We start from the raw sequence: 24,079 nt of genomic DNA, 5'->3' as shown, positions 1-24,079 counted from the left end.
TTACAGGCATGAGCCATCACGCCCAGCCAATCGTTTGTTTTTTGTTTATCCTGTGCAACAGAATGGGATATGGTCTCTAGAGGAAGGAACAAGACACTTGGCAGAAAATTATGAAGCAAGAAAAGACAGCACCCTCCCCTATCCTGGCACCATTATCCCCATAACCTTACATGTTTAAATAACAGTTTAAAGAAAAACAAAAAAACCCCCAAAAAACCCTTGATGTCAGTCTGGCTCCTAGTGAGGCAAAGATCTACCCACTCTGGGGTGCCTGCGCCACTCGGCAAGTCCTGCTAGGCATCCTCTACTTTGCGTCTGTGAAATATACGCAGGGAGACCACGAGATGCTCATCAACAGCGAGGAAGGGCCACTTCTGGTGAAGAGCCCTAAATCCCAATTTTGGGAAAAGCAAACATGTATCACGTTTAAATCCACCTCCTGGCCGGGCGCTGTGGCTCACGCCTGTAATCCCAGCACTTTGGGAGGCCGAGGCGGGCGGATCATGAGGTCAGGAGATCGAGACCATCCTGGCTAACACAGCGAAACCCCATCTCTACTAAAAATACAAAAAAATTAGCCAGGCGTGGCAGTGGGTGCCTGTAGTCCCAGCTACTTGGGAGGCTGAGGCAGGAGAATGGCGTGAACCCGGGAGGCGGAGCTTGAGGTGAGCCGAGATCACACCACCGCACTCCAGCCTGGGCGACAGAGCGAGACTCCGTCTCAAAAAGAAAAAAAAATCCACCTCCTCCAGCGTCAATGTTTAAAAGTACCTACCTCTTCAGCACACAGGGATCAAAGGGGAAGAAGGTGTCCAGTGGGTTTGTGCAGGTCTGCACTGAGTCTCCTCCAGTGGTACTCCTAATGACTGGCAGCATCTGGCGATTGTTCCTCTCGATGATGGTGTAGCAGAAGACGAGCTGGTACTTACTGTGGAACAAAAAAACAACACAGACAGAGGCATTAACATGCTGGAGTGACTCTGCGGATGTGAGCTGCATGTGACAACTGTACCTACCACAGAGAAATTGCTGAATATAACAAGTGCTGGTAAAAATAACAATATAAAGCAGAAAGTAACACTTTTAGGGTACCGTTCTATGGGTCTTCTATCTGCAAGTTTGCTAAGGAGAAAGAAAACGTGGCTATCACTCAGAATGTGAAACTGGGCTTATATTTTAACGAGTAATAGATATTATTCATTAAAAATAAATGTTTGCAAGGCAAAACTCTTAGATTACATAACTACAGGTGTCTTTATTTTTACTGTTTGCAAAAGAATTAGAAGGTTGGTGGAAAAGGGATTCAGGAGTTACTCAGGAGGAAATAGTGGTTGGTGAAGAGACTTGCTGAAGAAGCACTGAAGAAGAAATAAGCCTTTACTGAAGGAGGGACATGGGGTTGACTAAGTCATGACCTCAAAAACAGGCACAGAAAGGACTAGGCATGCCAAGTGAGAACAGTTAAATGCATAGAAGAAAACATAAAATAAAGACAATTATGTTTTTAATTTTTCCAGTAGTTGTCTCTAAATGATTGAGCAACTTGAAAAATTATTTATTGGACAGCTTCTCCAAGATGAGGACTTAGATCTCACTTCTGTCACTCTCCATCTCAGGTTCTCAGGTCACCATGGCAACTTCAAGCCACACACTTTGATTTCTGTCCTGTTAGCCAAGGCTCACAGCACTTGACCCCTCCTCCTGGTGGAGGACACATCAGCAAAACCACACTGGAGGGTGGTTTGCACTATCAGGTAAAGTTGAAGATCTGCATCTCCTACAACCCCGCAACTGACCGCACTTCCGGGTGTGTGACAAGGAAGCGTGTGCCCACACACAAGAATGTTCCTGAGCACTAAAACACTAACACAGCCGGCTGGGCGCGGTGGCTCACACCTGTAATCCCAGCACTTTGGGAGGTTGAGGCAGGTGGTTCACTTGAGCTCAGGAGTTTGAGACCAGACTGGTCAACATGATGAAACCCCGTCTCTACTAAAAATACAAAGATTAGCTGGGTGTGGTGGCAGGCGCCTGTAGTCCCAGCTATTCGGGAGGCTGAGGCAGGAGAACTGCATGAGCCTGGGAGGTGGTGGTTGTAGTGAGCTAAGATCACGCCACTGCCCTCCAGCCTGGGTGACAGAGCAAGACCTTGTCTCAAAAAAAAAAAAAAAAAAAAAAAAGACAAAAACTAACAGATGAAATCCCAACAAAGACTCAATAAAAAAGATTCCCAGAACATAACACAGCAGTTAAAATCAAATTAAAGCTTTGTGTCAATATGGTTCAATCTCAAAAGCATCAAGCAGGCAAAAGCAACAGCTACAGAATGGTACACGCCTTTATTTACCATATCTGTACCTAGGCAGAGACTTTTATTTCAATCCCCTGCTCTTAGCCTCACATCGCATCACACTCTGTCCCTCCAATGCGCATGCCAACCCCAAATCGAGAGCCCCTGGACCAGATGGTTCACAAATGCAGTCCTCTGTCCCCACCCCGAGAACATACCAGGGACAGCGGCCTCTGCTTTGCTTCATCCATCCTCACTCTTTGAGCTGCTCACCATCTTAACCAACGTGCTGAAGCCTCCACCCACTCACCGCCGTTGCTTATTGGTCTCTTTATGCCTTTTCCTAATCCTTTACTATCACTGAGACTCAGAAGAGAGGACACCTTGAACCAGACACTTAGCAAAGGAGAACTAAAGAGGCTGACAGAGCTCAGCAAGCTGCTGGCTCTTATCTCTTGAAGATTTTAAGCTATGATCTGGCCTAAATATCCTCATTGAATATTCAATTCTCCAATTCGCTTTCTCCATAAAGCAGAATAACTTAGTGAAAGCTTACAAAGGAGCCAGACTACATTTAAATCTGTGCTGCCAGTCTAGCTCTATGACTTTAGGCAAGTAATTTCACCTCTCTGTACCTCTACCTCCCTGTCGATAAACAGGGTTTCATCCTAGAGGGTTGTTTGAGGATCAAATGAGTTCTATGTAAAGTGCTTAGAACTGCCTGGCACAGAGGAAAGGCTATGGATTAGCCATAGCTACCAGACCTGAGAGAACAGAACTCTCTAAACCAATCTCTTACAGGTCAACATTTGCCTCATGTCCAGTTTATTTCTATTACTATTACAGGAGTCACTCTAATAAGCATCTATGGTTTTGCCCCTCTCAGCTTACTGGTTGCCATAATTATTTCAAAGTGCTGCCCTTTGGATAAGAAGTAGTAGTAATTTCCAATGCCATCAAAGTATGAAAACAATAGCTGTATCACAGTATTTCCTGCAAGGACTGGGTTGTTTTTGTTTGTTTAAGAGACAGGGTCTCATTCTGGAGCCCAGACTGGAATGCAGTGGTACAATCAGGGCTCACTGCATCCTTGACCTCCTGGGCTCAAGTGATCCTCCTACCTCAGCCTCCTGAGTAGTTGGGACTACAGGCACAGGCAACCACACCCAGCTAATTTTTAAAATTTTTTTATAGAGATAGGGTCTCACTATGTTGCTCAAGCTGGTCTTTTAACTCCTGGCCTCAAGCAATCCTCCCACCTCAGCCTCCCAAAATGTTGAGATTACAGGCGTCAGCCACCACGCCTGGCCTTTTATAATGTTACTAATTTCATAGAAATTTAACAGACTCTTACAATACTAGATAAACATAAATAAAAAAATATTTTTTAACTCCCATCAAGAAAGCATAAATAACTTACTTTGTGATTGCAGCAAAAAAGTTAACCACTGAGGGCAGGCAAATCTTCAGGGGATTTAGCTGGCTCATCACTATCCGCTCAAAATTCAGACTCTGAAGATACTGCAAACCTTTGGTTTAAAAAAAAAAAAACATTTTTTAAAGGTACAAATAAGTGAAAAGTGTAAGATATCTTTAAAAGCACAAATTATCACACATTTAAAAAAAACTTAAAAAAATTATTTGCAGAAATGCTTTAAATAAAGGTCCATGCAGATAGTCACACAGTATATGGCCCAGAAGAGTATCACTAGGCTAACCACATTCATTGGTCACCAAGGCAGCTTCTCTAAAGGAAACTTAGGAAGTAGCAGGCTGTAAGATTCCACGACAACGTGAAGTTCATATGTTTGTAAGCTCAGTGTATGCTGAGATAACACAGAGGGAGAAAAAGACCTTGTGATTTGGTTTCAGCTAACAATCACGACAGGCAACAAAACAAAACAGCAATTTGATTCTAGCTTGCATGTCTCGTTAGTGAAGCTGAGTGCTGTTTTCAGGTGCACAGTAGTCATCTGTAGTTTTTTTTCTAAACAAGAAAACTCCAAATTTGCCTTCTACCTCAACGGACGGCAAATTTAGACAGAAGCCACTTTCTTAGACTTAATGAATACAATTCTTTCCTACATGAGTAAAATAAAGACATCACATTTATTTTAAGAGGCAAGCTGACCAACTTGTACTTAAGTATATTTTCTTAGGAGTTTCTTTGATGCATATTTCAATAAAAATTACCTAAATGAGATGTCACTGCTTACAAAAACAAGATATTTAATTCAGATCCCTGGCATTAATTTATACAAAGAAAAGCAGAGCTTGTATTTACTTACCTTGTGATAAAACCTCATCCTACTAGTTCATACAACATCTTTTAGAAGCATGTAGGATGTAGGTAAACATATATAATGCAACACGTACAACTTTCAGTTTAGAGCTGTGGCTGTTAACCTAAGGAGACTGCAACCCCCACAGAGGACACCTGGCAGTGTCTGGAGACACTTTTAGTTGTCACAGCTGGGGGTGGTCAGGGACTGCTGTTGGCAGCTAGTAGGTGGAGGCTGTTAAACATCCTACAGTGCAAAGGACAGCCCCCGACGATGAAGGATGATGCAGCCCAAATGGCAATCATGCAGGCTTGACAGACCCTGGTTTAGAGGAAGTGACCCACAAAACCATATGAATTATTCATAAACATAAACAGAACAATTTACAATGACTTATAAACACTGTTCTTGGAGACTCTCTTCAACTAAAAAACACTAATCTAATAAGTTTCAACTGATAGATTTGAATTCTAAGTAACTCTTAGAAATTAGCAAAACAATACTGGTCAATTAAGTCTCAAGGCTTCAGGCAGAGTGTAATCTATATAACTCAAACTTTAGGGTCAGCTGAACCTGGCTTCAGTTTTCTAATCCTGCCAGTAACCATGTGATCTTGGGAAAATGACTTTCCTGTGCTTTGGTGCTGTCTGTAAAGGGAGAATACCTGCCATTTACTGGGCTGTTACAAGGACAACAAAGAGAAGGTGCATCCAACTGAAGCTTTGTACAGGGCGCTGGCACAGCCCAGGGCTCAGCCTCACCTCTGGAGACATCTTCACATTTCAAACCTTCAAAGGCAGAAACCTCTTTCTTAACCTCAAATCCATCTTAAGGGGTTTGTAGGGTTCTCAAGCTCAAATCTATCTTAAGGGGTTTGTAGGGGCCTATGAGCTGCTTGAAATTATTATTAAAAGTTTGAGTGTACATGCAGTTTTCTGAATCCAGTTTTTATAAAAATCTCAAAAAAGTAATGAATCACCATTCTGAAGGGTGACAAGAACACAAGGAAAATCCAGTCCAGCACTCCCACAACACTGACCTTCTTTCAGGTTTCCGCTCAAAAGCTGCTTGTGTCTAAAAACAAAGGTGTAGAACACAGCTTGGCAGGCTGAGTAAAATGGTCCATGGAGAGCAACATCGCAGAATGCCTTTGTTCCCGAATCCTGGTTATTAAGGTATATGTGCAGCCAGTTAACCAAAAGATCTGGGCATGATTTTACAGTACTAGAGAAAAGAAAAATTCAAGTCAACTTTACACTTCATAAAAAAACCAGAATAACATAAAAACACACAACTGCCTTTCATTACAAACCATGCTAAGTAAGTTCATAGGTTTCTTTAAATCATACCCATGGGTACAGAGGAAAAGCAAAGAAAGGAAGGATAAGGATGGGTGCGTAGGAAGACAACCTTCCAATTACAAGGCAGAGTAGCTCTGACCTTCTAGGAACAGGTGAGCCCCTAAGAACGTCCCAAGGGATGGAAAGCAGGTTCTCCTAACCATCTCAAAGGCAACCCTCTTAGGGTGATTGGCCAAATAGGACATGTTCACCAACACCTCTCAAGAGAAAGACAGTGTGGTGGACTTCAGTATTCCCTGATGCATCCAGTCAAGTCCTATGGTGAATAATTTTGTTCTTGGGGAAGGGTTTCAACAGCATCCTTGTCGAAAGATATCTTCATGGGCCACTGAAAGAAACTGGCCTCCTAGATAGGTCTATTACCTTTAAAAGGGGTTTTCTTCAGCTTTAACAGATACAATAGATTTGGAATGCAAATGAAAAAATGACAAACCTACAAAAAGAATCAAAACAGTATACAACACTGTCCTCTATCCACAAAACAAATGGATCTTTAAGTGCAACCACACAAAAGAGATGACAAAAGCCTTACACACAGGGTTTTATATATAAAAAAGGAGACACTTTATTCTAAAATCACCACTTAGAAATATAAACATCTTGCACAGAGTAGGAATTTTATTCACTTTAAAAACATGCCAAAAACATATGGGAGATATTTCTGACTTGAGACAATGCTATACTCTTTTTAAAGCATGATATTAAAAAGTACTCGGAAAATTAGGCTACTTACATAAGAGGAATAAATTTAGCTCTTGCCAAAAAGCTTCCAATATAATTTCCAGCAGCCTGCCTGATGATGGCGGGATTACTTGGATCCTGCAATTTTTTCCAAAGATGTTCCAAAAATGCCTCTGCGAATCCCTATAAAAAGAGAGGGCGTCGGTGTGATATTTTTTAATGCCTAAGATAATCTGGCTATCAAAATCCCAAGATTTTTACTTCACCAATGTAGCGAAAAGTTCTACTATCTCATAACTATCTCATGGGCTTCATTTTTAAAACACGTTGAGAGAATATCATTACAAACAAAAGGCACCTCGGGTGTTAAATAATCCAATGGATCCCAAACCTAGCTAAGCATCAAAATCAACCCAGGGCCAGGCACAGTGGCTCACGCCTGTAATCCCAGCACTTTGGGAGGCCGAGGCGGGTGGATCACCCAAGGTCAGGAGCTCGAGACCAGACTGGCCAACATGGAGAAACCCTGTCTCTACTAAAAATACAAAAATTAGCCAGGCGTGGTGGCAGGTGCCTGTAATCCCAGCTACTTGGGAGGTTGAGGCAGGAGAATCGCTTGAACCCAGGAGGCAGAGGTTGCAGTGAGCTGAGATCATGCCACTACACTCCAGCCTGGGTGACAGAGTGAGACTCCATCTCAAAAAACAAACAAACAAAAAACAACAAAAAATTCAACCTGGGAGGTACAAATTCAATAGGTTTGTGACAGGGCTTTGGAATCCACATATTATAAAAACTCTTCAAGTGATTCCAATGTCAGCCAGAACTGGTGACCAACAATAATTCACATCCCATGGAGCTCCACATGGGCACTCCTGTGAGTGCAAAGCACCTTCCGGTCTCTGGACACACTGAACTCAACCATGAACAGAAATACGGACTAACGTACAGCTGGTATTTGAGTTAATTATGCCAATCATGGAAAAAAACAGACACAGCTTCTCACCAAACGGTGTAACTTCCAACTTCTCCTAAATAGCGCTGTTCTAAAGCTAGGCACGCCCATGTGGGCAGACTGAATTCAACTTTCTTTCCCATGACCAACACTCTCCTGACCTCTAGGAAGCCACAAAATCGTTGCAGAGAAGGAAAAGCCTTCTATATTGTTTCCCCCACCAAAAAAAAAAAAAAAAAAAAAAAAGAAGAAGAAGAAGAAGAAAAGACAAAGCCTAAAGTTTTTAAAATCCCGGTGCTTTCCGGGAAGCGTTTGGGAGAAGTGTGTGGCCGCAGTAGTGGAGATCCCCGCCGACAGGACCCGCCTCTCTCCCCAGGCCCGGCGGGGCCGACCGCGCCTCTCGCTCCCAGCATGCCGTGCGATAGCGGCGGCGCGGCGGGCGGAGCCGGGAGGCGGGGAAGCAGTGGCCTTGTGAGCGTGAGGAGCTGCCGCCACCGCCTGCTCCTCGTCGTCCTCGTCCTCCGGGGCCCCGGCGACGTGGGCCGCGCACGGCCCTGGAAGAGACGTCGCCTCCCCTTCATCCGCCTCTCTCTCACCGCGCCGCTCCCGCCTCCTCGTCCTGTGCTGCGGGCTCAGGCGGAACCCGGAACGGCCGTCCTCTTCCCCCGCCCGCCGCCGCCTCCTCCTTCTCCTCCTTCTCGGCTTCCTCCTCAGCCCCGGGCCGGAGCGGGGTGTTGGCGGCGGCCGGTTCGGGTGGCGACTCGCGCTTCTCTCGGCGGCGGCGCTTGGCCATGTCGTGTCGGGGAAGGTAATGAGCCGCAGAGCCCCGGGGTCTCGGCTGAGCGGCGGCGGCGGCGGCACCAACGGCACCAACTATTCGCGGAGCTGGAATGACTGGCAACCCAGGTGGGTGACCGGCCCGGGACCCCGCCCCGACCTCCTGGGCTCCGCCTCGGGCGGGCCGAGGCCTAGGGCCGCGGGGCTGGGAGGCGCGGCCTAGGCCCTCCACCCCCGGGAGCCGGGCGCGGCTTCCTGGGTCTCCTCCACCCCGGCTGGGGGAGGAAGGCCGCGGGGAGGCGAGGCCTAAGTGCCTCTCCCCTCCCTGCTTGTTCAGCCCGGGGCTGGAGCCGAGACCCGGGGCTCCCGGCGGTGGCACTGGCCTAGGGTCGGGACCAGGAGGTGAGAAAGAGGCGGGGGTGGGGGGGCGGGGGGCATTCCACTTACCGCCTCCCCCTGACCCCGAGTTGGGAGATCCTGAGAGTCCAGGACCCTCCCTGTTACTCATTCACTTTCTCGGTTCCCCAGTCTTTCAGCCGCCACGTGAGAGCTCTTCTAACCTCTGTTCCTTTCTGTGACCCCCACGTGGTAATATTGAAAAAAACAAAACAAAACTCCAGCTAAGGCATTGCTCTGACTTTAGGCAGAACATTCATTAGTGGGAGCGTGAGATGAGATTGTGTGACTGTTGATGGGATCGACCCACTCTGGTCTTGGGCGATGGAAGTTTTCCCTAAGTGCAAGGCCGGTTACTCTGGTGAATCGTAATTCATACCTGGACACTTGAGTGAACTCTGGGCACCCACTTAGAAGTCTAGAGAATTTCCTCTTTTATGGAGGATTTGATGTCAGACCGTTTTGGGGCTTAGTTAGATTTGAATATATTAGGAACATTAACTTTTTAAATAAATGTAATTTTCTGTCTTTTTGATCAATGGGGGGAGGGCAGCTGTGCCTAATTTAGGATTGATTTATTCTAACCTCTCTTACTAAATAAATGCTTGTATTCAGAGTCTGTTTGGAATTTAACCCAATGCTTAGAACTCCTTAAATATACAGAAATATATTTTAGGGATAATTGATTCATGGAACTCTCCTACTTGGGAGCACAATTGTATTATAATTGTCCGGAAACTGGCCAGATAATGTAGAACGCACAAGTTGTTGAGAAGCCCTTTTGTTTCCTGATAGTTACATGTAATTCCAGCAGTATTTGGAAATAATTTGCTAAGATGTTAGAATGTAACATTTGAAGACTCGTTAGAAAAATCAATAAAATTATCTTTGGCTAATGGGTAGTACACATCTTAGTCTGTTTAATATGCCTTTCCAAAAAAACCTGTGTCTGTTGAGAATTGGTGTATATAACTAGATGACTTTAATAATTAGTGCCTGAGTCTAGAATTGAGATGTTTAGTCGTAAAAAAAAAAATTGTTCGATAAACAGCGTTGACTTGTCTTGTACCACTTAAGAGTTTGTGAGTGCTTTAAATAAAATTAGTTAAGTATGTTTTTTTCCTATGATTGACATGCTTAGTTTTGCCTTTTTATTGAAATGTGTGAAATTTGATTTTCTGGCATCTAACAAATTAGGTGGTAAATGAATGACAATGGATTTTCTATTATTTTTCAGTATTGTGATCAGTATAAGTATATAAGAGAATTTAGTAACCTTTTAGAAGAATAAAGTGCCCTTCCCAAATAGTCCTACAGCTTTTGGAAAAGTGTAAATTGTAGTTTGTAGTTCTAAATAAATAGAGAAGAGTCGCAGCCACGTGCTAGGGCCAGCTGACTTCATTGCTGACAGGTGTGAAGCCAAATGGCTTATGTAGTTATGGAATATGTACATGAGCTATTAATAAATATTATCCATGTTGTTTCTTTCAAGTGCTTTATTTCTTGGCTCTGGGGAGGGGCGATGGGGGAAGGGAGGAGCTTACAAGAAAGCTTGCAAGGTTTCTTTGAAGCTGTGCTTTTTGTAGGAAAGTTTCAGGATGTAACGCCTTGCTAGACGATACTGTGATACATTTGGTTACAGGCAGTAACCGTTTGTTAGGATGTTGGAAAAATTTGATTTTCTCCTGTTGTAGAGGGAACAGGGAAGTGTGGACATACCCCATAGCATAACTTGATTTGTTGCTAAGATTGTCATAGCTGATTTGTTAGTCAATAAAAATACCTGGGGTGTTTGCCAAGTCATAAATTTTTATTAGTTAAATTTGAGGTGATTCTGTCCCCTATTCAGAAAGATGACAGACTCCAGGTAACTGACGGAACAGATCTTGATCTTGCTTCTTGCTTAAATGAAGGTTTAGAACATCTTCAGATGCAGGCACATTTATTATGGTTCATCTGAATAATTTTGGTGAAAATTTTTTTGCCTCTTATGTACCATTTTGTCCCTGGTGTTTTGGTTCTGTTTTCCTTGACGTAGGCTTTTTTTTTTTTTTTTTTTTTTTTGGTCTTCTGAGATGGAGTCTTGCTCTGTCTCCCAGGCTGGAGTGCAGTGGTGTAATCTCGACTCACTGCAGCCCCTGCCTCCCGGTTACAGGGAAAAATTCTCCTGCCTCAGCCTCCTGAGTAGCTGGGATTACAGGCGTCCAGCTAATTTTTGTATTTTTAGTAGAGACGAGATTCCACCATGTTGGCCGGCCTGTTCTTGGACTCCTGACTCAGGTGATCCGCCTGCTTTGGCCTCCCAAAGTGCTGGGATTACAGGTGTAAGTCATCGCACTCAGCCGATTTAGGCTTTTGAAAAAGCAATACTTGTTGATTTCTTTTAGTGTTAGTTTGCCAGTTGGTGTGGAAAATGACTGTTGAGACAATTTTGACCACACATGATACTTCACACATACTGACAGGAAGTGTTCCAGGTGGCTGAATATGTGAATGTCATATGGCAAGAGAGCAAACCCGTGTTCCATAGAAGCATACCTCCAACAGTAAGCATTTATATGGCACTGGCTTATAGTCTTCCTTTTCATTCACTGTGCTCTCAGTCAACTCTTCTGTCAATTTTTTTGAGACGGTCTTGCTGTGTCACCCAGGCTGGAGTGCAGCGGCACAGATACTTGGCTTACTGCAGTCTCGACCTCCCAGGCTCAAGCCTCCTGCCTCAGCATCCACAAGTAGCTGGGGCTACAGGCGCTTGCCAACAGCCCGGCTCATTTTTGTATTTTTTGTAGAGATGGGGTTTTCACCACGTTGCCCAGGCTGGTCTTGAACCCCTGAACTCAAGCAATCTGCCCACCTTCAGCCTCCCAGAGTGTTGAGATTACAGGTGTGAGCCACTGCACCCGACATTTAGGAATGGTTAAGCAGGCCGGGGGCAGTGGCTCACGCCTGTAATCCCAGCACTTTGGGAGGCTGAGGTGGGTGGATCACCTGAGGTCAGGAGTTCGAGACCAGCCTGGCCAACCGACATGGTGAAACCCCCGTCTCTACTAAAAAAAAATAAATAAATAAATTAGCGGGATGTGGTGGTGCATGCCTGTAATCCCAGTTACTCGGGAGGCTGAGGCAGGAGAATCACTTGAACCTGAGAGGCAGAGGTTGTAGTGAGCGACATCACACCACTGCACTCCAGCCTGGGCAACAGAGCAAGACTCCTTCTCAAAAAGAAATAAAGAATTAAAAAAAGAATGGTTAAACAAATGAGTGGTCTTAGGTCAGATGTATTATTTGAAATCTGTGGGTTCCTCAAGCGTAAAGTTGAGAAGGTTTTGGGAACCACTGGATGCCTCTGGTTTTTTTCATATGAAGAAACAGGGGTGGTGGCTTCTTAGAACAAAGTGATGTCTGACCTATGGAGGTGGCCCTCTTTACTCCTCTTCCCTAAAAAAATGACCTATCATTGCCAATAGCTAAAGTCTGTCATTTTTTCCACCTTAGTTTGGAAGATAATCTTCTAGTATCAATCAAGACAGAGATCAGAATGATGTGTTTTAAAATTAAATGTGTAATTCATAATTGTACATTTTAATATTCTAAAGTGGCATTGATTAATTTGACATTGGAGTCAAATAGATTGATTAATTCAGCAAAGAAGAGAAAGCATTCAAGTCAACAGAAAACAAGTAGATTTTACTTCTCCACTCGGGGTGTTAGGACATTAATTGTGTAATTGGTCTTACTTGTTTAGTAGTAGATCTATATTGAGTGTCTTACTGTGCCCAAACTTAGGATCTTTCTATATTTCTAAAAGGATGAAACTGTATAATAAAAACACCTTCCAATTTGGGTAGATTGTAGACAGATCAGAGTATTCAAAAGTACACACATCTTCTCTATTGTGAAAGACCAAAAAATGGAAATGTGTTGTGAAATTAGAAAAGCCGTATACTAGTATGTCTGATGTTGTGAGAAGCTGGATTTTTGAAACCAGAGTTGTCTATTCAGGCTTTTATCAGTCTGTACTAAGTTTGATGTCCATAGGTACATAATATAGGGAAATACATAAAGGATAAAATTAAGTGAAGTTACATATTTTATACCTGTTAGGTAGGTGCAAAAGTAATTGCGGTTTTGGCAAAAACCACAGTTACTTCCACACCAGTCTAATATTAAATGGAACTAGAGTTAAATAGAATTTAGCGATTGCCAGTTCTGTTCCACAGATTTCAAAGTACACTAAGGAAAATTTCAGCAAATTGTGTATGGCTGTTTTACTTGGGGGAGAGTAAAACAGCCATAATAAACTAAAAAATAAAAATTAAAGGAACATTTGTTTTTATGTTTTTCTTTTCTTTTCTTTCCCCTTTTTTGAGATATGCTCTTGATCTGTTGCCCAGGCTGGAGTGCAGTGGTGCAATCACTGCTCACTGCAGCCTTGACTTCCTGGGCTCTGGGAATCCTCCCGCCTTAGCCTCCTGAGTAGCTGGGACCACAGGTGCATACCACCACACCTGGCTAATTTATTTATTTTTCCTCTCTCTCTCTCTTTTTTTTTTTTTTTTTTTTTTTTGAGACAGAGCTTTACTTTGTCGCCCAGGCTGGAGTATAGTGGCACAATCTCAGCTCACTTGCAACCTCCACCTCCTGGTTCAAGTGATTCTCCTGTCTCAGCCTCCCAAGTAGCTGGGAATATAGGTGCATGCCACTATGCCCGGCTAATTTTTGTGTTTTTAGTGGAGATGGGATTTCACCATGTTGGCCAGGCTGGTCTTGAACTGCTGACCTCAGGTGATCCACCCGCTTTGGCCTCCCAAAGTGCTGGGATTACAGGCGTGAGCCACCACGCCTGGCCTCCTCTCTCTTTTTCTGAAACAGAGTCTCGCTCCATTGCCCAGGTTGGAGTGCAGTGGAACCATCGCAGCTCACTGCAGCCTCCACCTCCCAGGCTCAATAAGTCCTCCTACCTCACCCTCCCAATAGCTGGGACCACAGGTGCATGTTACCACCCTAGCTACTTTATTTTTTTTTGTTTTCTGTAGAGACGGGGTTTTGCCATGCTGCCTGGGCTGGTCTTGAATACCTAGGCTCAAGTGATCCTTCCTCCTTGGCCTCCCAAAGTGCCAGGATTACAGGTGTGACCCACCATGCTTGGCACGCTAATTTTTTATTTTTACTTTTTTGTAGAGATGGGGCCTCCCCATGTTGCCCATGCTGGTGTCAAACTCCTACTCCATTATGATATAAGTCATTCCTTATGAAACACTTAGTAATTGTATCTTTAAGTTGAACCTTCCCCTCACCCCAACTTTTTTTTTTTTTTTTTTTTTTTGAGACAGAGTTTTGCTCTTGTTGTCCAGGCTGGAGCGCAATGGTGCAATCTCGGCTCACTGCATCCTCCGCCTCCCAGGTACAAGCTGTTTTCCTGTCTCAGCCTCCCAAGTAGATCAGGTTACAGGCATGTGCCACCACACCCAGCTAATTTTTTTATATTTAGTAGAGATGGGGTTTCACCATGTTAGGCTGGTCGTGAACTCCTGACCTCAGGTGATCCACCTGCCTCGGCCTCCCAAAGTCCTGGGATTACAGGTGTGTGCCACTGCACCCCGCCTTTTTTTTAAAGACATAGTTTCACTCTGTCTCCCAGGCTGGAGTGCAGTGGCACGATCTTGGCTCAGTACAACCTCGACCTCCTGGGTTCAAGTGATTCATGTGCCTCTGCCTCCCGAGTAGCTGGGACTACAGGCGCATGTCACCAGGCCCGGCTAATTTTTGTATTAGAGACAGGGTTTCGCCATGTTGGCCAGGCTGGTCTCGAACTCCTGACCTCAAGTTCCCACCTTGGCTTCTCAAAGTGCTGGGATTACAGGAGTGAGACACCGTGCCTGGACCCCCCCAACCCATTTTGTTTTGATTCCTTTATAAATTAGTATAATGGAAGGTTTTTTTGTTTGTTTGTTTTTTATAACAGGTAATGAAATACTCTAATTCAGTAAATATTGATGCTTCTAGGGAGATGTGTGTGTGTGTATGTGTGTGTGTGTGTGTGTGTGTATGTATGTATATATATATAAATTTTTTTTTTTTTTTTTTAAGATGGAGTGTCGCTCTGTCGCCCAGGCTAGAGTGCAGTGGAGCAATCTCGGCTCACTGCCAGCTCCACCTCCTGGGTTCACGCCATTCTCCTGCCTCAGCCTCCCGAGTAGCTGGGATTGCAGGTGCCCGCCACCACGCCTGGCTAATTTTTTGTATTTGTAGTAGAGATAGGGTTTCACCGTGTTAGCCAGGATGGTCTCGATCTCCTGACCTCGTGATCCGCCTTCCTCGGCCTCCCAAAGTGTTGGGATTACAGGCGAGACCCACTGTGCCCGGCGAAGCAGCATCTCTTTTTAAGGTTGTAAGGTAGCTTGGGTTAGAAATAAAGGCAGAGAGCCACTCCATACCTGTAGTTCTAGCTACTGGGGAGGCTAAGACCAGAGGAATCTCTTGAGCCCAGGAGTTCAAGGCTGCAGTGAGCTGTAATCACACACTGCACTACAACGTGGGCAACATAGAGTGAGACCTAATTAAGAAATAAATAAATAAATAAATGCAAGGAGAAAGTCATGAACTTGGTGCATTTAGGTGTACAATTAGTTGGCATAAACAATTTTTTTTTTTGAGATGGAATTTCTCTCTTGTTGCCCAGGCTGGAGTGCAGTGGCGCAGTCTCGGCTCACTGAAACCTCTGCCTCCTGGGTTCAAGTGATTCTCCTGCCTCAGCCTCCCGAGTAGCTGGGATTACAGGTGCCCGCCACCACGGCCAGCTAATTTTTGTATTTTTAATAGATGGGGTTTTGCCATATCGGCCAGGCTGACCTTGAACTCCTGACCTCAAGTGATCTGTCCGCCTCAGCCTCCCAAAGTGCTGGGATTACAGGCGTGAGCCACTATGCCAGCCAAGAATTTTTAAAAAAGGAGTTTCATTCAGCCCACCTCATTCCTCTGCAGGGCACCTGTGTGCAGGGCAAAACTGCTCAACCCTACTCAGCAGCCCTGAAAGCTGCTGAAAGGATGAGCAGATTGAGGCCTGAACTGTATCTTGGATTTAGCAGCCTGGAGGTCATAATGGATTTTGCCAAGAGTGATGGGGCAGAAATTGGACCAGTGTGTGTTAAGGAGCTAGAAGAAGTGAAGAAATGGGAGAGGGGAATCTAGACAACTTTAGTTTGGCTGCAGCAAGTAAAGGCAGATTGTTTGATGGAGGGACGTGGGATTGATGGAGTTTTTCCTTTTTATATGTTTTTGTATTTTTCAATGGGATACATTAGAAAGTGTTGCATGTTTATGGGGGGGATTTAGTCCAGTGGGAAAAGTATTTGAAAAGTTACAGTAAGGTGGAAGTAGATGGAATCCTCAGTAAGGTCTAGAATCGGGTGCAAGTATTTTATGGTATCTTCCCCACCCCACCCCGAGACGGAGTTTCGCTCTTATTATTGCCCAGGCTCTGGAGTGCAGTGGTGCAGTCTTGGCTCACTGCAACCTCCACCTCCTGGGTTCAAGCGATTCTCCTGCCTCAGTCTCCCATGTAGCTGAGATTACAGGTGCGCACCGCCACACCCAGCTAATTTTTGTATTTTTAGTAGAGATGAGGTTTCACCATTTTGGCCAGGCTGGTGTCCAACTCCTGACATCAAGTGATCCACCCGCCTTGGCCTCCCAAAGTGCAGGGATTACAGGCGTGAGCCACCGTGCCCAGCTGGTACCTTTTTTCTTGTTGGTGAAGTAGAATGTGTGTATGGGGAGGGGAGGTGATAGGATATTTTGGAATTTGAAGAGAATGGGAATGTCTGGATAGTGCATGTATAGAATGGGAAGTAAACACTGGAGGACCTGGGAGTGTGGTGCTTATTGATGGATCGTTGGGTTTATCCAGGATTGGGGTTTTGCCAGATGGGTGTGATGAGAATCTTAAGAGTTAAGGGTATAGGCAAGAGTGTTGTTGAAATGATACACAATGAAATCTAAGCTGGTTAAAGAAGTGAAGAAGGGGCCGGGCACGTTGGCTCACGCCTGTAATTCCAACACTTTGGGAGGCCGAGGCGGGTGGATCCCTTGAGGTCAGGAGTTCGAGACCAGCCTGGCCAACATGGTGAAACCCCGTCTCTACTAAAAATACAAAAATTAGCCAGGTGTGGTAGCAGGGGCCTGTAATCTCAGCTACTTGGGAGGCTGAGGCAGGAGAATCGCTTGAACCTGGAGGTGGAGGTTGCAGTGAGCCAGTATTGCACCACTATACTCCAGCCTGGGCAACAAAGTCAGAGTCTGTCTCAAAAACAAAACAAAACAAAAAAAAATGAAGTGAAGAAGGAGGAGAATACTTGGATTGGGATAAAGTAGAAAGAGTCACTGGAATTAAAGTTAACTAAAAAACTCATAAACTTTAGAGTGGTATTGAGAAATTGTAAGGTGAACTGAAAAAGGCTCATGGGATTTTAAAGCCAAGAAGGCCTTGAGTGGCAGTTCCTACCTTAGTAGGAATAGCTTCAGTGGTGTGTTGCAGGTGGAACCCAGATTAAAGTGGGTTAAAAAGTAAATGAAGGCAAGGAAGATAAATTTTTCAACAGGTTTGTCTGTGAAGAGTCCAGGCTATTAGATTGATAGAGGGAGAAAGGCAGTTAAAGGGTTTTTTTGTTTTTTGTTTTTTTTAAGTCAGAGTCTCACACTGTTGCCCAGTCTGGAGTGCAATGGCGCGACCTCGGCTCACTGCAACCTCCGCCTCCGGGGTTCAAGTAGTTCTCCTGCCTCAGCCTCCCAACTAGCTGGGATTACAGGCGCCCACCACCACACCCGGCTAATTTTTTGTATTTTTAGTAGAGACGGGGTTTCACTATGTTGCCCAGGCTGGTCTCAAACTCCTGACCTCATGATCTGCCTGCCTCGCCCTCCCAAAGTGCTGGGATTACAGGCGTGAGCCACCGTGCCCGGCCTTATTTTCTTAATTTTTAAATTTACTTTATTATTATTATTATTATTATTATTATTATTATTATTATTTTTGAGATGGAGTCTCTCTGCCACCCAGGCTGGAGCGCAATGGTGCAATCTCGGCTCACTGCAACCTCTGCCTCCCGGATTCGAGTGATTCTCCTGCCTCAGCCTCCTGAGTAGCTGGGATTGCAGGAGCCCGCCACCACGCCTGGCTGATATTTGTATTTTTAGTAGAGACGGGGTTTCACTACACTGGCCAGGCTGGTCTTGAACTCCTGACCTCATGATCCACCCACCTTGGCCTCCCAAAGTGCTGGGATTACCAGCGTGAGCCACCGCACCCGGCCTTTAGTTTTTTTTTTGAGACAGAGTCTCGCTCTGTCACCAGGCTGGAGTGTAGTGGCACGATCTCGGCTCACTGCAAGCTCTGCCTCCCGGGTTCAAACGATTCCCCTGCCTCAGCCTCCCAAGTAGCTGGGACTACAGGTGCGTGCCACCACGCGCAGGTAATTTTATTTTTTCTATTTTAGTAGAGACGGGGTTTCACCGTGTTGGCCAGGGTGGTCTCAATCTCCTCACCTTATGATCTGCCTGCCTTCGCCTCCCAAAGTGCTGGGATTACAGGCGTGAGCCACCGTGCCCGGCCATTTTTTGTTTTTGTTTTTTTTAAAGTAAGACTTTTGAGAGTGCTCGTATGTTGATGATGTGATAAGCAGTAGTAAAATGGGAGATTTTGCAACGTACAGAAGAAACAGGCCGGGTGCAGTGGCTCAAGCCTGTAATCCCAGCACTTTGGGGAGGCCAAGGTGGGTGGATCACGAGGTCAGGAGATCGAGACCATCCTGGCTAACATGGTGAAACCCCGTCTCTACTAAAAATACAAAAAATTAGCCAGGCGTGGTGGTGGGCGCCTGTAGTCCCAGCTACTTGGGAGGCTGAGGCAGGAGAATGGCGTGAATCCGGGAGGCAGTGAGTCGAGATCACGCCACTGCACTTCAGCCTGGGCGACAGAGCGAGACTACATCTCAAAAAAAAAAAAAGACAAGACATACCTTGGAAAATGGGGGGAATAGACAGATCCAGATGATTTCTATGGATAGGAGGTTTATTTGTTCCATTATGCGAAGATGATGGGAAGAAAAGCTGTATGTGCAGATGCAGGTGAATTTGTGGATATATTAGAAGGAAGATGACAGGCAGTGATGGAGTGTTGAAGAGCTCAAACATTAGACAGTACTGGGTCTGAGTTCTGACTCTGCCTTTTACAAGCTGTGCAACCTTAGGCCAGTTATGAAACGTTAGTTATCAAGTTATAACTAATAGGATTGTGTTGAACACGAAATGACATGATAAACATATGTAAACTGCTTGGATCAGTTGCCCACTAGCTCTTGTTAGGAGCTAAAATGTTAGCTCTTGCTGAGGGTGCTGTCAAATGGCTTCTATTTCTCATGGAGCAGAAATCTATAAGGTCATCCACTGGTAGTGGTGGGAGAAGGAAGAAGGTGCAGAAAGTTTTACAGATGTTTTGGAAAGGAAAGAAACCTGGTGAGGGAAATGTGGGCAGCATCAGAGGCCCACTTGAAGTCAGAGAAAATGAGCATTGGGGCATGGAGGTGAGGGGGTACTTTCTTCAGCTTTTCTCTGAAGACAATTGTGCATGTGAAACAAGGGTTAAAATCAGATCTATTGCCCTCCTGGATTTATTGGCTTCGTTTGCTCTTTCTGGCTAATTTGATTGGAGTTCTGAAAATAGAGAATATTAGAGGTTCCTTGGAAGGAAAATAAGCAACACTGAAGTCAAATCTTTATCATGTTTGCTAGAAATGTTATTAAAAAACAAAATTTATGGCCGGGTGCAGTGGCTTATGCCTGTAATCCCAACCCTTTGGGAGGCTGAGGTGAGTGGATCACTTGAGCTCAGGAGTGCGAGACCAGCTTGGGCAACATTTTGGGAATGTTGTAGAGAATGGGACAAAAAAATACAAAAGTTGCTGGGCGTGGTGGAGTAAGCCTGTGGTCTCAACTACTTGGGAGGCTGATGTGGGAGGTTTGCTTGAGCTCGGATTGCACCACTGCACTCTAGCCTGGGCGACAGTGTGAGACCCTTTTTCAAAACAAACAAGCAACTTTTTTTGAGCTACAGTATATTTAATGGTTTTAAATATGAGTGCAGAGTAAGAGGGAGTCCAGTCCATAAGATGACCCTTGCTTCTAATACTAGTTGCAAGTTTGGGGGTTCCCAAGACCACTCTTTTTTTTTTTTTTTTTTTTTGAGACAGGGCCTCTCTCTGTCACCCAGGCGAGAGTGCAGTGGCATGATCACGGCTCACTGCGCCCTGAACTCCTCCCTCCCAGGTTCAGGCAGTCCTCCTACCTCAGCCACCTGAGTTGCTGGATCTATGGGCACACACCACCTCGCCTGGCTAGTTTTTCTATATTTTTTAGAGACAGTTTCACCATATTGCCAGGCTGGTCTCAAACTCCTGAGCTCAAGTGATCCGCCTGCCTGGGCCTCCCGAAGTGCTGGGATTACAGGCTTGAGTCACTGTGCCTGGCCAAGACCACTCTTAGGTTGGATGATTTGCCAGGAGGACTCACTAGAACTCATTGAAAGCTCTCATACCCATGGTTAGAGTTTATTGCAGTTTAGGGATTCAGATTAGAACGAGCCAAGGGTAGAGGTGCATAGGGCAGAGTTCGGGGAAGTTCCAAATGTTGGAGTTTCGAATTGTCCTGTCCCTGTAGAGTTGTGAAAAATGACACCTTCCTGGTGGCACTGATGTGCGACCATACTCATGGATTATTGCCAACCAGGGAAGCTCACTCTATTTTTTATGTCCAGCGTTTTTACTGGGGTTCCATGGTTGCATGCCCATGTGGCTAACCTTAGTCTCCAGCCCCACTGGAGGCCAAGCTGATCCATGTGACTCAAAGCCCCCACCATAAGCCACATTATTAGACTCTGCTGTGGCCTAAAGCCCCCAGATGAACAAGGACACTTTCCCCCACCGCTGCCCCCCCCCCCCTTTTTTGGAGATAGTCTTGCTCTGTTGCCCAGGCTGGAGTGCAGTGGCATGATCTCAGCTCACTGAAACCTCAGCCTCCTGAGTAGCTGGGATTATTACAGGTGCCCGTCACCATGCCTGGCTAATTTTTGTATTTTTAGTAGAGACAGGTTTCACCATGCTGGCCAGGCTGGTCTCAAAATGCTGACCTCAAGCGATCTGCCCGCCTTGGCCTCCCAAAGTGCTGGGATTACAGGTGTGAGCCACTGCTCCTGGCCAGGACCCTCTTATTGGGTATGACATTTCAAGAGTTTAGAGATTACCTTCCAGAATTCACAGGTAAAAGCCAGACCTCTCGTTGGTGAAGATACAATTCTTGACAGTTTTACAATAGTTAAGTATATTTTATCAGTCGATATTGGCTGTTTAGTTGACAGTTAAAAATTGGTGACAGTCCAGATGTGGTCACTCATGCTTCTAATCCTAGCATTTTGGGAGGCTGAGGTGGGAGGATTGCTTGAGTCCAGGAATTTGAGAGCAGCCTGAGCAACATAATCAGACACCTGTCTCCAAAAAACATAAAAATAAAAAATTAGCTAAATGGAGTGGCATGCACCTGTGGTCCCAGCTGTTTGAGAGGCTGAACCCATGAGGTCGAGGCTGCACCCATGAGGTCGAGGCTGCAGTGAGCTATGGTCATGCCAGTGCACTCCAGCCTGGGTGACAGAGTGAGACCCTGTCTCAAAAAAGGAAACAAATCACCCATAAATGGATAATTAAGATTTGGTTATTATAGACACTTAATACTTAGGTAGCTAAGCTAGTTTTACCAATAAATTATATTAATTTAATATTTCAGTATTGCAAAACTGATGCATACTCATTTACAATTTTGACATGGAATGGTTCTGTTTTGTTTTATTAAATTTGAACTTAAAAGTTCTCTGCAAGAAGAGATTTGTATAATAAATTCCCTGAGCCTCTCAAATTAATATTTTAGCCATAGACTCGTATTTAGAGCAGTGTTTCTAATGTAATGATACAAGGCCCAGGGTTATTCATAGTTTCACCCTTTCTCTTATTCCTCATTAAAGCATGTTTGAATCCAGGTAAGAGGCATTACAGGGGAAAACCTTGAATTTATTTTTGAAGGGTAAATCATTTCCAAGTGGTATTAACCATTAGTATGGAAAGCAACATATCCTGTAACTGCTCTGTGACAGTGAGACTATCTTTGCTACTTTAGAGAATAAGTACATTCCTACTTCATTGGCTTTAGTGCAAATCTCATTTCCTGGTTTATATCCATTACAAATTAGATCTCACCATGAGAGCAAAATCCCTTAATAAACCTAGGTAAAAGCAATTTGAAGTAATATGATGCTTACTCCAGTGACACCACTAGGTGTGGTGTTTGCATCAAGTCATTTTGGGGTGCTTTATGGAAATGCTTCCTAGTAGGGAAGTCCCTGACTTCACACTTTCCAGAGATGACGCTCTCTCTCTTTTTCTCTCTAATACTTACAAGAATGGACTGCAAGGCTACATTTAGTCAGGCGATACCATCCCCAGCACATGGTGGCTTGTTGGTGTGAGGTCTGAGGATTCCGGTCATTTGAAACGAATGGCCTCCTAGATTTGTGGCATTTTTCTGTATATTGAGAATAGGTAACTAAAATAAGTGGTAACTATATTTGCATGTGATTTGTATGTTATAGTTAACATTTAAATTCTCTTATGTACTAAAATTTTTTTGGTTGCCACATTAAGCCTCTTTATCCTGTAAGGCACAGAGTGTCTTTCCACCTCAATTTTTGCTTTAATGTATGAACCCTAATGGGACCATAGTTCAACTAAAGGCACCTAACTCATGAATGATATTTGCTCCATGTTTGAACAACAAATGTTTTAACCCACTGTCTTCACTAATATCGTAACGACTGTCTTACAGATTGACTTGATGCAAAACATCCCAAAGGCGATTTTTGAGGTATGAGCTTTAGAAACTTACCTCTCATGTGGCATGTACATCAGGCTTTAACTTCAGTTTGATCGTTTTGGGGAAATTTATGCATTTCTTTTTTTTTCTCTCCATGATATTTTTAGAATATTAAAGGGGCTGTAGAGGTATTTTTGGATCCTTGCTAGGATTCTTAGACTTAACAGATAGATTTTCTTTTTTCACTAAATTGAGACACTAATTCTGGCAGATGATATCCCTTTCAGCTCTTCTAACTAACTAGCCTAACATTCATGCCTGCTTCTTGGAGTTCATATCTGCAGTTTCTATTTTGTGGCTTTGATTGCCTCATTTTAAGTGCTCATTTCCGTTCTTTAACAGTTCTCTATTTATTGGACTGGGATGATCTTGTTGGTGCTAACAGCCTGACATTGACATTTTTTGAAACCTAAGCAGTCAAGATTGTATAAAAATAGAAATTTCTTATAAATGCTAAACCATTTTGTGCTTTTCGGTTCAGAATGCTTACAACCTGAGTTCTGGTTGGGGATGCTTTGATCAATTTGTATTAAAATAATTTGGCAACTAGGGAGTTTTCAGGTATTTCTGAGACGGTGGCTCTATTCCAGTTTTTTTTTGTTATATTTCTGAAAACACAGATTTTTTTTGGGAAAAAAATCTCAGTGTTCATAACTGAGGGGATTTAGAAACCTTATTTCTAACCAACGGGGAAGCTGCTCCTGGTTTTACAGTTTAGTTGGAAATCAGATGCTTCCTAGTTGGAAACACATTGTTGGTAGCAACAGATTACCTGCTTTCTTCAGTGAAGTATTTAAGTTGCTCTATATTGACTGTAAAAACTTGTTTTGATTATATTCATATACTCATGAACTGTTTGTACATTGTCTTTTAGACTGGAAACTTTGAGTTTATTTTGTATTATGGCCATAACAACTTTTAACATACCCTGCAAACTAAGTGTTTCTTTATAATTCATTATCTTATTTTAGCCTGACAACAACCTTACATGTTAGATAGGTATCATCCTCATTTTATGCAAGAGACAACCAAGGCTTGGAGATCAAGTAATTTGTGCAAAGGCACACATACTTTTCAGTGCTGGAGCTGGGATTTGAGCCCAGATCTTTTTTTAACTTGTATTCTCTGCTGCCTTATGGTACTACTGTGTCACCAGAAAATGATACAAACATTTAACTCTTAATAGTAAAGGTAGTGTAGGAGATAAGTAAACATGATGAAAACAGGAAGTGAAGATATGTTTAAATATTGGCAGACTTCAGTTATCTTTGTGTTTCTGAATTAGTCAAGTGCTTATTTTATTCGCTCATCTAATAAGAGCTTACTGTGGCATACATATAAAGTTCAAACCCTGTCAGAAAAGATT

General features: G+C 44.1%; 2 protein-coding genes across 7 annotated transcripts in view; one reads left to right on the top strand and one right to left on the bottom strand.

Moving 5' to 3' along the window:
• LOC745676 (RNA polymerase I-specific transcription initiation factor RRN3) overlaps positions 1-7,971 on the bottom strand; it is a 30,622-nt gene extending 22,651 nt beyond the window's left edge. For 3 of the 4 annotated variants that reach the window (XM_016928678.4, XM_016928682.4, XM_016928683.4), the window contains exons 1-5: positions 7,621-7,969; positions 6,667-6,797; positions 5,612-5,796; positions 3,711-3,819; positions 776-928 (exon numbers count right to left, since the gene is read on the bottom strand). In XM_016928678.4, coding sequence (XP_016784167.2) covers positions 776-928; positions 3,711-3,819; positions 5,612-5,796; positions 6,667-6,797; positions 7,621-7,680 — 638 coding nt within the window. In that variant the 5' untranslated portion in view covers positions 7,681-7,969. Of the gene's footprint in view, positions 1-775; positions 929-3,710; positions 3,820-5,611; positions 5,797-6,666; positions 6,798-7,620 lie in introns of all 4 variants that reach the window. The other variant, XM_016928679.4, reaches the window with a different exon arrangement.
• Positions 7,972-7,977: 6 nt separating this feature from the next.
• LOC749371 (serine/threonine-protein kinase SMG1-like) overlaps positions 7,978-24,079 on the top strand; it is a 44,787-nt gene continuing 28,685 nt past the window's right edge. For 2 of the 3 annotated variants that reach the window (XM_063796320.1, XM_063796319.1), the window contains exon 1: positions 7,978-8,475. In XM_063796320.1, the coding sequence (XP_063652390.1) occupies positions 8,381-8,475 (95 nt within the window). In that variant the 5' untranslated portion in view covers positions 7,978-8,380. 3 annotated transcript variants of the gene reach the window in all.

This window comes from Pan troglodytes, chromosome 18 (assembly GCF_028858775.2).
Source record: "Pan troglodytes isolate AG18354 chromosome 18, NHGRI_mPanTro3-v2.0_pri, whole genome shotgun sequence".
Classification (NCBI taxonomy): domain Eukaryota; kingdom Metazoa; phylum Chordata; class Mammalia; order Primates; family Hominidae; genus Pan; species Pan troglodytes.
This window is presented reverse-complemented; position numbering and strand designations above follow the sequence as displayed.